Source organism: Chinchilla lanigera, unplaced genomic scaffold (genome assembly GCF_000276665.1).
Source record: "Chinchilla lanigera isolate Chin_1 unplaced genomic scaffold, ChiLan1.0 scaffold00112, whole genome shotgun sequence".
Taxonomy (NCBI): domain Eukaryota; kingdom Metazoa; phylum Chordata; class Mammalia; order Rodentia; family Chinchillidae; genus Chinchilla; species Chinchilla lanigera.
In genome coordinates this window covers 1,815,842-1,834,115 of record NW_004955513.1, presented here as the reverse complement: position 1 = coordinate 1,834,115, position 18,274 = coordinate 1,815,842, and the positions used below count along the sequence as shown (strand labels likewise).

Genomic DNA, 18,274 nt, shown 5'->3' with positions numbered 1-18,274 from the left:
ACACACACACACACACACACACACACACACACAGGGCAGCTTGTGGGCTCGCTGACTTCCATCATAGAAAATAAAATTTTCAGGATGCATCAGCGAGAGGCAAAAAGAGGTTTATTTGGCAGAATTTAAAAGTTCACACTCAGGAAATAGCATGTTGGCCAGAGAGAGACACAGAGAGAGAGAGAGAGAGAGAGAGGGAAAGGGGCAGTGTGGTCAGCGGCTGGGGGCTTCTATGTGGACGTGGAGGTGTCCTCAAAATGGATGACCTAGGCTGCGTCTTCATGGTGTTGGTTAGGTTTACCCATCGGGTAGGCTGTTAGAATGTGTTGGAAGCTGAGACAAGCTCGCTGCCCCTGGAAGAAAATATAATTTACTGGTGAAAATCTGGCTTCTCCTGTCTTTAAGACACTTGGAGTTTTGTTTTTGTTTTTAGTGAGTTTCTTGGGAAGGAAAAAGGCACAAATAACTTTTGTGTCCTGAAGCTGCAGTTTTTTTAAAAAGTATAATTTTCCGGGGCTGGGGATTTAGCTCAGCGGCAAAGCGCCTGCCTGGCAAGTGCAAGGTCGTGAGTTCGGTTCCCGGTACCGGAAAAAAAAACTAAAAAAAAAAAAAAACAAATAAAAGTATAATTTTCCTTGTGTCCTTTCTACCTATCTTTATTTCTTCTACCCCACCTCAATAGGAAAAATCCAAGAATCATAGCTAGTTGTGTTAAAACCATGGCGTTCTAGACAATTTTCAAGTCAAAAATATGCTCCCTCTACCGACTTCCCATCCACTCAGGGTTCCCTCCCTGCCTGTGCTCCCTGCACCACACACATAATCCCAAGATGTAGAGATAAAACTTTCATGATGGAATAGAAATCCTCACTCCAGTCCTGATGTTGCTGCTAACCCACTGGATGATCTCCAGCCTGTTACCCTCCTGGGTCCTCAGTGTTTTCATCTGTAAAAAAGGTGCAAAGGAAAGTCTAAAGTTGGATTAGATCAATGGTGTCCAATTTTGTGCAACAGAACAGAGGGAAATTGAAAAATTCAGGATTTACCCATACTGACCCAATCGGTATATCTGAAAATGGCATCTGAGACTGACATTTTATAAGTCTCTTCCCCACAACCAACTCTTTTTTTGAAAAAGTTCAAATCCACAGAAAAGTTGAAAGAAGAGTACGAGGAAAACCCCTACAAATACCACCAAGACTCACCAGTCCTCACACTTGCCACACTTGCTTTCCCATTTGAGTGTATGCACCCACTCATCCACATGGCTGGGTGTTATGGTTGATACACTGTGTCAACTTGGGGAGTCTAGAGCTTTGGCTAAGTGACTCAACAGTTCTGCATCTTGGGTAAAAAGGGCATGCCCTTACCCTTCTGGGATGTTGTTTATTGTGTTAATTTGAGAAGTTTAGAAGGTTAACTATGTGACTCAGAAGGGAGCCAGCGAGCTTACTTTGTATTCATCCTAAGCCTGTGCAAGAGGAACGCATGCAGAGGGTGCGGGTGTACAGGACCACCCCCATTCCCCGAGAGCAGGTAGACTGCATAAAAAAAAGGAATTGAGGAAGGACTGGCTGCTGGTTCTTTGGAGGAGCTCCGGTCTTCACCTTCAGCTTGATCGTCTCCTGGCTTCTGGTGCAGACTGTTGGGCTTCCGCCTGGGACTCTTCAGCCTTCTGGTGTTGGCTCTCTAGCCTTCATCGTAGATTCTTCAGCATTCCATCGCAGACCCATCAGGCTTTTGATACGGACTTGCACGGACACTGCAGCGAGCTCCAGGCCGGGGGCTGGGCTCTTCCATCTCCAGCGTGCAGATACCCTCTGCACGCTTCCTCATCCAACTCTGTAGCTGACCATTGTGAGCCAAACTTGTAATTTCTTGTATATTTGTTTATCTTGTATTATATCTGTTCCTCTAGTAAACCCTCACTGATACACTGGGTCATTTGAAAATATCTCCACAGTATCATATTTGACTCTAAATAATTCATCACTATCAAGGACATTTTCATACCTGACCACAATGTCCTTGTCATCTCCAAAGACTCTGCTGTGAGGTAATGATAGTGTCTAATATATAGTTCATGTGCGAAGTTGGGAATCTATATTTTTAAAAAGCTTCCCATGTGACTTGTGCACTGTTTTTGGAACCACTAGCCTGGATGATCTCTAATCTCCCTCCCAGTTCCAATCTTTTGTGGGTCCATACATCCACCATATCATCTTCACTAAACATGCAGATGTCCACTTACACAAGGCTCTGGGTTTGCTACAAAGCAAGCTGCTCTGACAAGCAGTCTGGACTTCAGGGCTTTATACACCAACCCTGGACAACACTACATTAATGTGGAGGGCCACCCAGGGGACTATCCTTGAAGGAGGAGTAATTGTCTCCATTTTGGCTGAACCTGGCCCTATTGCCATGTATTGATGTGTGCAGAGCTGGCTAGGACTTTTCCTTATCTCCTCAATTGGTTTTAAGCAATGCAAATCGGTCCAGCCAGGTGCTGACACGTAGTCTTTGAAGCAAGGCAACAGGGCAGTGTTTCCCCGCCCCCCTCTAGCTCCCAAATAAAAACTCATGAGCCAGGGCAGGATGGAGAGCTGTGCTCCATGCTGTTGGCTGGGATTGTTTGGGCTATGATTTACCAGGACATAAAAGATTTCACACCAGAGTTGAGGCACCAACCCCAAAACATTAGATACTACTGCAATTGTGTTCTTGCAGACTACGCTTTCTGCATATTGCAGGGGTGATTTCAGGCCTCCTACCTAGCCCAGCTCCTACTTCCCACCATTCTCACAGTCACTCATTCTCAAGCTACTCCTTTCTTCATGAATAAATCCAGGTTCAGCCCTGGGTCAAGGCCTTCGTTCCAGTTAGCCATCATGGTAACTGGACTTAGGACCCCTTGGCTCCCCCATAACTACAAATATGCCTTGCCATGGGTTGCCCCGGAAGTGGTAGATTGGAAATAACTCACCAGAATTCCAATAACTTTTCAATGGGATTACAAATATAAATTTTCTGGGCCTAGATGCGGACCAGAAAGGGCCTTCTATAACTAACAAAGCAGACTAGATGGGCTTCTAACTGCTTACCTAAGGCCTGGAGCAGGCCGTGTGTGCGCTTGACTATGTGGTACATGAGCTTATTGATTCTCTGGTCTGCTTCACTTTCAGACTTTCACAGAAGTATAAATTGCACACTTTTTAAGCAAAGCTGCTTAGCAGCTCACGTGGAGATCAGGGTGATACAAAGAAGGGCAGGATGGTGGAGTAGTAAAAGGAGCGCAGGCTGGAATCCTGGACCAGATCAATCACCTTGGATGAGCTACCATTAAGCTTCAGTTTTCTCATTTACAATGTGGGACTAAAACAGAACTGCCCAGTAAAGACAGCTACACCAGCAGGTGGTTACACAGCGAATTAAAAACTAGTTGCCTCAATATGCCTATGCTCACTATGCAAAAAGGCTAAAAGTTTGGGCGGTGTATACAGTGGCCCTAACCCGATCCCTGACCAAATCTTGATCTTAATCACAAGCTAAGTTTCTTGGAGGATCTGTGGCCAATCTTTTCGTATGTGTGTGTTGGTGATGGTAGCGATCAAATACCACTGAACTACACCCCCAGGCTGAGATTTTGTGGAAATCGGAGGGTTGGAATAGATCTCCATGGTCTTTTGTGACTTCATACAGGTTAATGTGCACCAGGTGGCCCTGCACCAGGTGGCCCTGTCTGACCCTGACTTCATCCTCCTTTCCTTCAGTTCCTCTGGAAGCCAAATTCAGGCCCTTTGCCTCTCTTCCAGCCTGGATCACTCATCTGCCTAGATTTTTGCTTGTCTTATTCACTTACCAAACACCTCTTCATCTAAAATAGGATCCATTTTCCCCAGTCATTCTCCATGGCGTTACCGTTTTTTGTTTGTTTGTTTTCTTACAGGATAACCTAAAATTATTTTGAGTCGGGCATGGTGGCACACACCTGTAATCCCAGCACTCAGGAGGCTGAGGCAGGATTGTTGCGAGTTTGAGACCAGCCTGGGCTACAAAGTGAGCTCAAGGCCAGCCTGAACTGCATAGCGAGACCCTGTCTCAAAAAAAGACACACACACACACACACACACACACACACACAAAAATTATCTTGATTGATTTGTTCATCTGTCTTCCCTGGGTTGTTTACTCCCAGACCACAGATGGAGCTCAGCAAAAACTTGAATAAATTGAATGTGTGCATGGGTTAACAAGGCAATGGAAGAATTCCGTCCCATTTTCTTGGTTTTAGAGCACTTTTACCTCACCCTACCCTCTCCGCAAAACTCCAGGAACAAGGGCAAGCAGCTACGCAGCTGCAGATCTGGACCGCGGACGTGTTGCTATGACAACGGGCCCTCGTGGCCGGAAGTGACGTACGACCACCTCCGCTTCCTACAGAGACACTTCCGGTTGGGAAATAAGTGGCACCGTTTCCTACCGGGTAGGTTGAAAACGCTGTTAGTACTTACTTTCATGTTTTAAGATGCTCATGTAGAAGCCCAGCGGCGGTTCCTTTTGTCTTCTGAGAGACCCGCCTTTGGCCTGCGGTCCCCAGGGTTGGATTGGCGCCGCGGCCTTCCTGCCGCCGCGGGTCGCACCACCCCAGAACCGCGGCTTGGGACTTCGGGACTAAGAGGATAGAAGGTCCCCGTCTCTTTGGGTCTCGCCCTCCGTGCTCCAGAGCGCCCACCCCGGGACAGTGAGAGAGGCCGGCCGGCTCGAGCCCGGGGCCCGCGGGGCGGAAGTGTGGGGAGGAACGCGTGTCCCCTCCTGGGAGGAGGCTGCACCCCGAGGGGCCAGGGACGAGCGAGGCGAGATCCCGGTCTGTAGAGGCCGACCCCGTCTCAGTTGCGCATAGTGCGTTAGGGAGGAGCTGGGTTGTTGGGAAACACTTTATTTAAAGGGGGAGGTGGGATCCAGCTAAGGAGATTGCCAGGTCTACTGGAGAAAGTGGGTTCGTACTGAGGCCAGTGAAAGGGCACAAAGCCAGCGGGCAGGAAGAGCGTCCGGGGCTGCCCGGCTGGAGAGGAACGTAGTGTATTCTAGGAACTGCAAGAAGGTGGAGGGTGTGAAACCCGGGTAGAAAGGACGGGATACAGAGGCAGACGTGAGCCAGACCAGGTCCTGAAGACGGGAAGAGAACTGACGGGTGTAAGGATTTTGACTTTTGTCTTAATAATGGAACTATAGAGAACGCCTGTGTATTTTGAAGGTTGTACTGCACTGGAAAGGCCAGACGGATAGCTTTAAGAGGTGTTCACCAAAAGAGAAAGAAAAAGAAGAAAGAAACTAATGGAAGGTAAGAGTATTTAAAAAGAATCACCTTTTTTTTTTTTATTCATTGCTATTAAGGGATCCTGAACTATATGTGTTATATTTAGTGACTGGAAGGTCACAGGCAGTTTTATTAGTGCACTCCCAGGGGAGTGCTGAGGTGGAAGCTACAAAGATGTAGGTTAAGAACGGGATGGAGCCCAGCACATCCTGTAATCTCAGCACTGGCTGAGGCAGGACAGTCACAAGTTTGAGTCCCACCTGGGTAGCTTAGTGAGACCTTGTTTCAAAATAAAAAGTTGGAAAAATGGGGCGGGCCAGTGATGTAGTCATTTGTACAATGCCTCTGGATTCTATATACAGTACCTTAAAAAGAAGTGGAAGGGGAGGAAATAGAGCATTTTCTCTCTCAAGAAATGTTGCTATGAAGAGAGGAGGGGAAAAACTGGATAGGACTTGAGGGTTAGAGGATGGTTGCTTTTTTATTTGTATCTTTTAGGTAGAAAAGACTGAAGATTGTGGGAGTGTTGCTACAAAGGAGCCAGTGCAGAAGGGAGAGACTGAGATGGGGGGAGGTAGCTGATGGGTCACTCTGAGAAAGAGGTGGGGCTGAGAGTCAGCACACATGTTGAAGGAAATGACCTTCAGGGAGGAGGATATTGTTGGAGCAAGATGGAGAGAGAGGATGAAAGCAGGTGTGTTTGTTTCTGAGCATAAGCTGTTTCTTGAGAGTGAGGTTGTAGGCAAGTTCATAGCAGCAGATTGAAGAGGAAGAATGACTTTTGGAAGTTCTTTGAAGTAAAGGAAATTTGATTCACCAATCAAAAGAAACAGACTGGCAGAATGAATTAGGAAGCAAGATCCAACAATATGCTGTATACAAGAAACACATTTAACCCACAATGAAGTAAAGGAAATTTAAAATAGTTACTATTTCAAGAAGAATGGAATGGTGCAAGCTGCATATGTAGTTTAAAATTTGCCAAGAGCCATGTTAAAAAGGTTTCAAAAGGACAGGCAGAATTAGGAATGTATTTTACTTAACCCTGTATCCAATATTATTTCAATATTAAGTCACCATATAAAAACTATTAATGAGATATTTTATCTTCTTTATTTGAAGTCTTCCAAATGCAGTGTGTATTTTACAGTAGGCCACAATTTATCCTGGCTGCATTTCAGGTGCTTCTTAGTCTCATGTGACTACTAATCCCATGGGACTACACAGATCAGAGAAAGAGTTCACAATGTTCAGTTCTCAACTGTAGTCAGGACCCAGGTGTTTAGAGTGGTGCTCAACTGCCCAGGTGTGAATTTTTTTCTCTAGACTTTCTCAGCAGCTTGAGGGGAACCAAAGAAATTTATTGAGCTTTTAGGGCCGTGCACAGTGCTAGGAGTCAGAGCTACATAAAGCAGAAGACCCAGTCTGCTAGACCTTCTCTGATTAGGGAGTCAAGTTAGATCACCTGTTCTATAGATGAGGTCACAGAGAGGCCTCCCTTGTCTCTGAGTGGTGGATCCCAGCTGGATAACATTGGGAATGAAAGTCTCACCCAAAGCTCTAGGTGCCCCCATGAAAGGTGAGGTGCCCAGGCTGAGGGCCCTGCCTGGTAGTTATTTATTCAAATGTTCTTTCACATCCTGTTCTCTTCAGCACACAAGTCTTAGAGCTGCCGCCTGTTACCTAGGATACATTGAGTGCTCTCTGCCAGAAATATGCATATAGCATGCAGGCTTACGAGCTCAAGGATTCTTGTTAGTGGAAACAATCTGTAGATTGGAATATGTCAGTGACAAGGAAAGGAAATAAGAGTAGACTTTAGATTTCTGAGCTGTATAAACATATTATCTAGCCAAAGATACATAAAAATCTAAAAATTTGAACTGAGAAGCAATACAGAGCAAGAATGTGGTATATTTGCAAAACTAGTTTTTAACTATGTATTTTCTAAAGTACATCTCTGTTACTGTGTTTGAATTCCAAAATGTATGTGCCATATTATTAACATTACAACCTTATGTATTTTCACTTTCTATTGGACACTAACAAGGTGTGTCCACCCTCTTTTGCAAAGAACGGGCCCTTCTAGGTGATGTTCTTGCATACCTGATGCCCCATGAGGGAGCCCACCCTGCAGTCTCCACTCATGGAGCTTGGGATGTGGCTTTAGGGGATGGGAGGGGGGGCGTGAGGCAGACACTGCGTTGCTCTTTGAAATTTGCCTTTTAGCAAAGGACACACATTAAACGTCTGGTTAAGTCATTGTTTTATTTTTTAAATTGAGCTAAATTCTACAAAAGAGAAGCATAATTTGCTGTGAAAGTACATCTTCACCAGTGGGCCTAGAGGGAGTGGATTCCACTGATTCTCCTGTCCATTATACTTAATACAGTATAAAATTTATAATTGTGACTATAGGTTTGTCATTTGTCATGCAGTTTCATTTTTGCTGTGACCCACCCCTGGTAATATTTAAAATGCAAAGCTAAACTGTTGTCACATTTCTCTATAGGCATAAAATGGAAAGAGAATCAAGCAGATTTGAAATCCACATTCCTATTTTTGACAAGGAAAAGTACTCGGTATGTAAAGAAAAGCCCCAGAAACATGCCCACGAAAGCTTCCGAGACGCCTCTCTGGCAAATGACCACCCTCAGATAACTAAGAAGAAGAGGAAGGATTTCCAGCCTCTCATTTCTTCTCCACTGAAAAAATCAGAAATCTTGGACAAGAGTGAAAAGGCCACTTCTATACATAAAAAGGGGAAAAGTAGTGCTTTGAGGGTAGACAAGGAAACAGGTGTTATGTATGTCTTTGTGGATAAAGAAAATATTGAGAACATGCCGAAGAATTGTAGGAAAGATGTGGACGTTGTTTATGTTGATGCAGGCAAAGTACGAAAGTCAGCGAAAGGACATAAAGCAGACAGACTGTACTCCATTGCCAACTCAAATATACATAAGCCAGAAGAACTGCATAATAAAGTTAGGGGGGAAAAGAATAAAAACCGTCGGAGGAAAGCCAAATCCTGGGATGCTATACAGGAAAGCCAGTGTAAGACCGTCTCTCAGCCCCAGCTGGAGTCACAGGAGCAGCCATCCTTGCTGTCTATAGATAGAGAAGGTGAAATCACAGAGCTACCAGAGTCTGCTGATAAAAGCAAGGCTAAGAAAAAAAAGAAGTTGTTCAGTCCCCAGGGGACGTTAGCCAGGCCTGACAGTCCTGATCACAGGCCTCCTGAAGGATTGCAGGGAGCCAGCAAAGGCAGTGATTTACTGGAAAGAGCCAAGGGATCCATCAGTATAAGGAAAAATTCTAAGAAAAGGAAACGTGTGTCTGTTGAAAGCGCCTTGGCATCTGATGATGACTTTTTGGTACATGGTAAGAAGTCTAAAAACACACTCTTTCATTCAGAACAAGACAGTTGTGCCTTCACTGAAGGAATTGTGAAACCCAGGCCGCAGAAGGAGTGTCGCAAGCAGCCATCCTTGCTGTCTGTGGGTCGAGAAGGTGAAATCACAGAGCTACCAGAGTCTGCTGATAAAAAGAAAGCTAAGAAAAAAAAGAAGAAATTGTCGAGTCCCCAGGAACTGGGGGCCTTGGCTAGACCTGCGAATCCTGGTCACGTGCTCCCTGAAGGGTCACAGGGCGTCAGCAAGGTTGGGGCCAGAGAAGGCAGTGATTTACTGAAAAGGGCTGAGAGATCCATCAGTGTAAAGAAAAATTCTAAGAAAAGGAAGCGCGTGTCTGCTGAAAGCACCGTGGCCTCTGGTGATGACTTTTTGGTACATGGTGAGGAGTCTGAGAACACACACTTTCATTCAGAACAAGACAGTTGTGCCTTCACTGAAGGAATTGTGAAACCCAGGCCCCAGAAGGAGTGTCGAAAGCAGCCATCCTTGCTGTCTGTGGGTCAAGAAGGTGAAATCACAGAGCTACCAGAGTCTGCTGATAAAAAGAAAGCTAAGAAAAAAAAGAAGAAATTGTCGAGTCCCCAGGAACTGGAGGCCTTGGCTAGACCTGCGAGTCCTGGTTACGTGCTCCCTGATGGGTCACAGGGCGTTAGCGAGGTTGGGGCCAGAGAAGGCAGTGACATGTTTAGAAAGGTCAAGGTAAAGAACCGCTCTAAGAAGAGGAAGCGTGTGTCTCTCCAGAGCGCCTTAGAGTGTTGTGAGGACTTTTCAGTGCATGGTGAGAGCTCTGAGAACATGCTCTTCGGCTCAGCAGTAGGCAGTTGTGCCTTGATGGAAGAAAATGTGAAGGAGAAAAACCAGAAGGAGCAAAGTCAGGCATCTTCCAGAGAGAAGCACATGGCGGAGGCATGGAGGTAATGTGGGAATGGTGAGCTGACATAAATAGCATTTACGAGGTGTACTGTCTGATGAATTAGCACAAGGGTTTTTTTTCTGACTACTTTCATTTGATAGTTCCTGGGACTCAGGACAGATTTTCTCCCCATTTTTGCTCAGTGACTCTTAAATATGTTAGGTTATCCTGACTTAAAGTAATTTCACATGAAAGTTAGTGGAGGGTAAGTCAGGTAGTGATAATAGCGATGGGCCACTTGCGTCATCCTCTGTGCTATCTCATTTGGGACACCTTCAGGACACTGCTCAGGAAGCAGGACTGTGCTAGGACTGTGGGGCTTCACTTTCAGTGGGGCAGCAGACCCCTCTGGAAGCTGCTAATGCTCTGCTCCAACAGGTGCATGTAACCTTTCTAGCTACCAGTCTGAGAGGTTCAGTAATACGCCTGGACAGCCCAAGAGCAGACTTAGACTTGTGGCAAAGAATTGGGGGAGGACTTAGGCTAGAGGCACAGAAAATTAAGTGAAGGAAAAAAGAGGTCTTTAGAATCCATAGCAAAAACAACTATAATTATATAAAACCCAGAATACTGATTTAATTAATTACTGACTGTCCTGTTATAAAATGCAACTCACTGGAAGGGTTGGGGAGGAACGTCTGATTCTCGGTAGGGATAAAAACCAAAAAAGATGAGAGATAGTGATGTAAGCAAATAAGCAGTGAAAATAGTGCTTAGGGCCTCATGTTACCGGCTAGGCCAGTTGGGACATATGTCCAAAGAAACAAATGAGATTACATTAAAGAGTTCGAAAGTCACAAACTAAACTCCAGAGTCCCATGTGGCTTGAACACTCCAAAAGAGAATCATTTAGGAAGTTAGTTTATAAGCTGTTAGGTCAAGTGATGATAGTTAATGTTAACCAGTTTCCATTCTTAGGTCAGAACCTTCAAATGAAGAAGAAAGCAATCTGGAATTGACTGGCGAGTCGGTAAGATTGGAATCTGAAGATTGGAGAGAATCCGACCATTCAGATGTGGATCTGCATTCTGCTGTGAAGCAGCTCCAGGAGTTCATTCCTGACATAAAGGAAAGGGCGGCCACTACAATTAAGAGAATGTACCGTGATGACCTGGAGCGGTTTAAAGAATTTAAAGAACAAGGTGAGCCAGTGACACGTTCATGTCCATTTACATTTTGGGGTGCAGATCTAGCACCTGGCTGTTCCAGTGAGAGGTTCAGATCAGTAGACTCGAGAGAAGCATCCCAGAGCTCCATCCCAGAGATTTTGATCAAGCTGTGAGATCAGCAAAACGAAGTGCCTGTTTGTCTTCTTATTGTCCCATGTCTGACAGAGAGGCAAGGAACAATGGGAACAGAGTGACCAGATAACTCCAGACTAGAAAATCAACCATGGAAAAAGGGGAAGGTATTGGTTGAGATACTAGGAAGGGTACAGAGGCAAAATAAAATTAATACTGTCGGTAACATCATCAGCTTGGGTAAGATGTAGTTTCCTTCCCTACTATGTTAGTTTGAGCGTACACTTCTTGCAGTGAGCATGGTCTCAAGAGACTCAGCTTGCTCTCCTTGATTTCACTTCACAAGAACCTCCCCACAACCTTGTTGGATTTAGGGCACAGCCGTAGGTGTGGGCCACGTCCTTACTCGCTTTCTTGTCACTGGGACAGTATACCCAGCACCCCCAACATAGAGGAGGAGCGGCTCATTTTGGTTCACAGTTTTTAGGGATTCAATCTATAGTTGACTGCTCCAGGGCAGGAAGGACCTGTCAGGGGAAAGGAACATGGCCAGGAAGTACAGAAGGGAGGAGCTGGGGACAAGAATGTACCCTTCCATGTCAGGCCCCCAGTGGCCCGCCTCTTTGTCCAGGCCCTACTTCCTAACAGCAAGTCAGCTATGGCCTCTCCATCATCCAGTCATCTTCAAAAACCCCACATCTGAAGGCATGAGTCTTTTTGGGGATAGTCTGGATCTAAACCATAATATCTTGCGCTGGCCCCCAAAAGACTCGTAGCCATCTCTTTGTGTAAAATACATTTAATTCATCTCTAACAGCTACCAAGGTCTTTACGGTTCTAGCACTGTGGAAAAATCCAAGTCCAAAGTCTCCTCTGAGACTCAAGGCAACTCTTAGCTGTGAGCTCCAGTAAAAATCAAAAAGAAAATTCCACACTGCCAGTATACAGTGGCACCGGGTAGAGGTTGCCGTGCTAAAGGGGAAAGGTGGGGGTAGAAAGGAACAGGACAAAAGTAAGACTTAAACCCAGCAAGGCAGACGTTAAATTCTGTAGCTCTGTGTTCAACACCTGAGGCAAGTTGAGGTGAACTCCAGACAGCTCGAGTGCCCCCTCCGACAGCATTGCCAGTTGCAGCCCTCCTGGCCTCTCTTGGGTGCCTCTGCTCCCTGCCCGTGGCTTTCCCTAGCAAACAGACATTCCTTCTCAGGGCACACTGCCTGGCCTTGAGGCTCCCTCTACCCCCTTTTATTTTGAGACAGTGTCTCACTGTGTAATTCAGGCTGGCCTTGAATTCATTGTGTTGTCCTGGCTGACCTCAAACTCACGGCAGTCCTCCTACATCAGCCTGCTGATAGCCGTTCCTCTGAAGTCTGGGTGGCCCCACAACTCTGCGTTCTGTACGCCTTAAAAACCAGAACCACATGGATGATGCTGTGGTGTGCTGCCTGCTCAAGTGGTAGCCAGGCCACTTGGCATTGTGCCTGTAGCAGCCTCTGAGTGCTGGGATGGTGGATGTACTCCAGGAGACTCCTTCCTGGTTAGCCTTGAATGAGCTGGGCTCGCCGGGACTTTGCTCAAACCAAAAGTTTCACCTCTAAACCTTGGGGTCTTCAAAGGGTTGAGGTCCTACTGACTCCTGAGGTACCCTTGGGATCTTTCCTATTGCTCTAGTGCAAAATACTGGGCTTCTTTTTAATACTGATCTTTCCAGCAGCCAAACTCTCCTCAGCCCGAGCTTTATGGCTCCCAGCAGTACAGGTGTTTCCTTTTCAGCCACCAGCCAAATTTACACATTATTCAACTCTGCTGTTTGGTCCCGAGTCTCACGGTAAATATCTTTTTTTTCCACAGTAAATATCTTAAAAGCAGCCAGGAGTACCCTTTACTGTTTGTATTTTATCAGTGTCCTAGTCTTCTGAGTGCTGGCCAGTGCCCCACGGCATTCTAGGGCTTCTCCAGCGAACTTCTCCAGACTTCTCCAAACCCCCGCACCACCTCCAGAGGCCTCTGGATCACGTAGCTGTATCGTGGCGAGGGCCCCACTCCCAGTGCCAGACTCTGTCTCAGCCGCTTTCTTGTTGCTGGCACAGTATACCCAGCACTTGCAGCGCGGAGGAGAAGTTATTGTAGCTCATGGTTTCAGACGATGCAGTCCGCAGTCAGCTGCTCCAGGGCAGGAACCGCGTGGTGGCCAGGAGGCAGAGCGCAAAGAGAGGATCTGGTCACACCCCAGGGACCACTTCTTCTGACCAGGCCTTGCCTCCTAACCATAAGTCAGCTGTGGTGCCCTGCGTCCAGTCACTTCCCAGAAGCCCCACCTCGGACCACAGGAAGCTTTGAGGGCGTTCTAGATCTAACCCATAACTCCAGGTAGTGTGTACCTGTAATCCTAGTACTCTAGGAGGCTGAGGCAGGAGGGTTGTGAGTTTGAGCCCAGCCTGGGCAACTTAGACTCTGTCTCCAAAAAAGGGTGGGGATATAGCTCTGTGAAGGCTCTGGGTTCAATCCTTAGTAGCCAAAAGAAACCCACAAATTTAAGACAAATGAGCAGTCTTTACTGAGTATTGTGTGACACCAAAGTAAAAAGAAGGCCTTTGCGTTAGAGAACTAATCAGGTTGAAAAGATTAGTTCAGAAACAGAAAGTAAAGCAATCACACAAAACACCACACATGCACACATAATCTATAGAGCAGTATGTAAGGGTCTCTTTATTAATATAGTCTGGTGAAATTTTTGAGTGATATATTTAATAAAAAAATTTTTTTAATAACCCTGAAAATAGAAGAATACACTGTTTTGATCTCTAGCACCGAAAGGAAGGAAAAGAAGGAAAAAAGCTTGTGTAATATAGTTCATTGTGGTGGGTTTTGTTTTGTTTATACTTTGGAGACAGGGTCTCACTATGTAGGCTGGCCTTGAACTCACTATGTAGCCCATCCTGCCTTTGAACTCCTAGTGATCCTCCTGCCTCAGCCTCCCAAGTGCTGGGATTATAGGTTTCACCACCACGCCCAGCTTCATGCTGGGTGCTCTGAGTAATGAACAGGAAATGAGTGATGGGTGGAAGTGCTGACATTTGTCACCCTGCCTGCCAACGTGTACCCAGAACCTACATCTTTCTGCACCCTATCTTTGGGGAGAGCCATGGCATAGCAGGGAAGGGGGCTTCCTTTAAGCATTTCTCTGTGCACTGTCTGGGTTTTAAATGAATGTGTTATTTTTGATAGAAAAATGATAACTTTTTTGCTGGATGTGGTGGCACAGACCTGTAATCCCAGCTACTCAGGAGGCTGAGGCAGGAGGATCACAAGTTTGAGGCTGGCTTGGGCAACTTAGTGGGACACTGTCTCAATGAAGCAGATAGGAGGCTAGGTCGGCAGAGGGCTTGCCCAGCACGTGTGAGGCATGGGGTTCAGTCCCGGTGCTGTCAGAAAGAGATTGATGAGGCGTGAAGGTCACTGTGGGGCTGAATGACCAGGTAGGACTCTGGGAGAAGAGGCGTGGTGCAAGGCCAAGGGGAGGCAGCGCCCTCAAGAGGGCAGCAATGTCGCCCGCACCAGCTGGGCTGCCTCGCCAGGCGGCGCTGGCCGGCTCTGGTCTTCCAGAAGCCGTGGGTTTGCTGTTGATTCCTGACAGTGCATGCTTCTCTCCTTCCTCCTCAACCCTAGGTATCACTATTCGATTTGGCAAGTTTTCTGCCAAGGAAAATAAGCAGATAGAGGAAAACGTGCAAGAATTCCTCTCCCTAACGGGAATTGAGAACGCAGACAAGCTGCTGTACACAGACAGATACCCAGAAGAAAAGGCCGCCATCACGGATTTGAAAAGGAAGCACGCGTTCAGGCTGCACATTGGTGAGCTCAGAAGTGTCTCTCTGACGGCCTCCGCCTCCGACCCCAGCCAGGGCCACCGGGTGAGGAGGAAGAGTGCTTTGCCCCGTGCCTGGCCCAGCCGGTGTGCAAAGCACGTTAGGACTTGCTGCATGAGCTGTCGCCTTCTGGGTGCCAGTCCACACACTTGCGGTTTGCAGTGTGTCTGTGTGTCTCGCAGGCAGTGTATGTATGGGTCTTGTGAAAAATGAAGGCCCAAAATGGTAGCACACATGCATGTGCCTGTAATCCCAGCACTCGGGAGGCAGGAGGATTGCTGCAGGTTCGAGGTCACCTGTGCTACAAAGTGAGTTCAAAGCCAGCCTGCACTGCATAGTGAAACCGTCTCAAAAAGACAGAGATAAAAGAAAAATCAAATGATCACCTTCTGTCTTTCTCACTCAGCAATAATTAGGGTTTGGGTTTCCTGTGCTGTTCGTTAGTACTTATTTTATGAGGGTACTATGCACAACACCCGCCTCTACACACCACTGTCTCCCAAGTGGGGCCGGGGTGTGGGGTAAGCTGACCCTCTTCCAGGTGCTGCGGGGAAAGTTACAAGGTGAAAGAGGACCCCAGTGGAAAAACCCCCTGGCATTTAAGCAGGGTGATTTTGCAGATGCGCACTGGCATGCAGGAAGGAAACCAGGGTGGCCAGCCCCGTGAGGCACTGTTTCCGCAGCAGAGTGGGGGAGGGAGGAGCGCTTAGTCTGGAAAGAGTTCTGCTCATTCTATGGAGAGCCATTGGCAAGTGTCCCTGCCTTGGTGTCTCTTTCCCCTTAATGCAGGTGATGTTAAAAGTACTTCGGCTGTGCCTCTGCGTCCTCACAGAGCCTGAGGCCCACACCGTTGTGCACTTGCTGGGCCCCTGTGCTGGTCCTTAGGGCGCTGGCGCCTCTGACTCCCTCCCTTCTGGCCCTAGGGAAGGGCATTGCGCGGCCCTGGAAACTCGTGTACTATCGAGCAAAGAAGATCTTCGATGTCAACAATTACAAAGGGAGGTAAGAAGAGGGTCCCGCACCTGAAGGTGGCTCTTTTCTCTTTTTTGCTGGCGTTATAAATCAAAACATCCACAGCACTAGAGGAGAGGTACAACTCGAGGTTTTTACATGTGAAACAGGATTGTGTGTGGAGTGTGTGTCTTCAAGGCCCAGGTCCACCTCTTTAAGAACCCTTTTGTAACTCCTAAATCCTCAGCCTTTTCTCTCTGCCTGGGCTTTGTGCTCAGCGTGCCCGTCTCCTTACTCTCCCTTGAGCTTGCTCTCCACTGCGCTGTGAGCTCCTTGCTGACCCGCACAGTCCTCACGGATGCTGCCCTCAGCCTTAGTGCAGTTCTTCAGGTTCTTCGGGTTTTTAGCAGACATTTGAGGTAGAACTAAAACCAGTGTTAGATCACATACGTGCATTTCGGGGACGTCAGTGCAGAGTGCTTCAGGCAATTCCTAGTCTCTCCTCTCTTCCCCAAATAAAATTCCCAATTTTAATTCATGTCCAATATCCTAAATTTAAAAAAAAAGAAAAAACCAACATAGATTATAAAAATGTTGGGTGATCATTATACTCGAAAACAAGGAAAAAAGCAGGAAAGAAGGTGTCACTCCTGCTTCCAGGAGCTCCAAAAATAATAGTTGCCTCCACTACTTGATTTCCCCCTGCAGCAGCCTCGTTAAATTTGTGCCAGCTGATGGAGGTCTTGCTCTGCTGTTTAATCCGACTGAAAGTCAAGATGTATTCAGAGCACCCAGGCTGCCAACGTAGACATGACCTTGGTTTCCTTTTTTTAAAATATTTACAAAAAGGACTCAACTTTGGATGAGGAAACTTCCTACACCCAGACTGGCATCTCCCCTGTCCTTTTTCAGATAATTAGGAACTTTAAGAAAATTCACTAAAGATAGAATTTTAAATGGGATTTACAAAATTAACAGTGGTTGCCAGCACTCAGGGGGCTGAGGCAGGATGATCACCACGAATTTGTAGCCAACCTGGGCTACAAAGTGAGTTCAAGGCCAGCCAGCCTGAACTACATAGCAAGACCTTGTCTCAAAAAAAGCCAAACAAACAGTGACAGCCAGGGTAGCATTCACTCCTTTGTGCCAAGTTATTTGTGTCAAGGGGATCATTTGCCCTTAGAGTCTTCACTGAAAAAAACATAGGAAGTCATAAACCAAAGAATGTTTAAGACTCTGGGAGCTGTTGGATATCAGCACACTTCTTGCTCCTGTTCACTGAATTTCCTTTTGTGAGGCAGATGGGTTGGAACCAGGACCTTCACACTGGGCTACATCCCCAGTCCTTTTTAAAATTTTTAAATTTTGAGACAGATCTCAGTTGCTAAGTTACCCAGGCTGAGCTCAAATTTACAATCCTCCTGTCTCAACCTCCCAGAGGGCTGGATTATGAGCATGTACCACCATGCCCAGCAATTTCTCTCTTACTTCCTCTTTTTAGTTGGCTTCAAGATCTTTAAGTTCTCTGGGGTTTCTTATTTTCTTTATTTTTTCAAACCTTAAAAAAAATAAAATAAACCTGAGACTCTTGACTGCCTTAAGAAGAAAACTACTAGCAAGTGTTGCTTTTTATTTATCCCCCTGATTCGTTATAGTGAAGAAAAATACAGCGCATGTACAGATCCATTTCCGGACACACAAGAATGTCACGTCCGGAAGTGGCTGGTGTCTGACTGCAGGTCCTCTGCCGTCGCCCTTATAACAGGAACCACATCCTCCCCGTTCCTGCCCCCTTCCCCACCCACGTTAACGCCCAGGAATCTCAGGGTGTTATGAAGATTGCTTTTTTTCTACTTAAATATTAAAGGTGCCTAATCTTGAATTCCATTTTTAACGTAAATGCCATTTTGGCACTTTTCTCTCTTTGTATGTGAGATTGATGCATATTGAGGAATATATATATATATACATATATATATGTATATATGTATGTATTTTTTTTTCCTCCTCGGTACCAGGGATCAAACTCAGGACCTTGTGCTTGCCAAACAGGTGCTTGTACTAAATCCCCAGCCCTGATATTGAACTCCTCAATAGTGACATATTTGTCTTGGCCTATCTTGTTGCATGTTTATGGAATGTTTGTTATCTCTCAGGGTTATGGATATGACAGAGCACAAAACTCAGGACCAGGGGGAGCAGGGGAATCAGCATTGCCTAGGAGGGAACAGAGGCCCTAAAGCTCAGGCTACACTGCCCTCTTGGAGGGGCACCATTGCTCTCACCACCCAGGTGAGGTGAGACAGAGGTCTTCAGGGCAGAATAGGCTATGAGATCACAGAGATCCATCCATAGTTCTGACTGGAACTGTAGTGATTTCACTGCAGTGAGATCCATCCATAGTTCTGACAGGAACTGCAGTGGATGGATGGATGCATGGATGAATGGATGATTGGGTGCGTGGGTGGGTAGGTGGGTGGATGGATGGATAAATGGATGGATGATTAAGTGGGTGGTTGGGTATTTGGGTGGATGGATGGATGGATGAATGGATGATTGGGTGCGTGGGT

At 46.4% G+C, this 18,274-nt stretch overlaps 1 protein-coding gene across 6 annotated transcripts in view; it reads left to right on the top strand.

Annotated features, from left to right (window-relative positions):
* The first annotated feature begins 4,410 nt into the window (after positions 1 to 4,410).
* The window catches only part of Ttf1 (transcription termination factor, RNA polymerase I), a 25,016-nt gene continuing 11,152 nt past the window's right edge, over positions 4,411 to 18,274 (top strand). For 2 of the 6 annotated variants that reach the window (XR_001231753.1, XM_005408379.2), the window contains exons 1-6: positions 4,411 to 4,483; positions 5,255 to 5,341; positions 7,830 to 9,644; positions 10,562 to 10,785; positions 14,554 to 14,739; positions 15,677 to 15,755. Coding sequence is in view for 3 of the 6 variants with exons in the window: in XM_005408379.2 (XP_005408436.1) it covers positions 7,837 to 9,644; positions 10,562 to 10,785; positions 14,554 to 14,739; positions 15,677 to 15,755 (2,297 nt within the window). In the remaining 3 variants the exon portion in view is untranslated. Of the gene's footprint in view, positions 4,484 to 4,512; positions 4,900 to 5,232; positions 5,342 to 7,829; positions 9,645 to 10,561; positions 10,786 to 14,553; positions 14,740 to 15,676; positions 15,756 to 18,274 lie in introns of those variants that run through there. The other 4 variants (XR_001231752.1, XR_001231751.1, XM_013506712.1 and 1 more) reach the window with 3 other exon arrangements.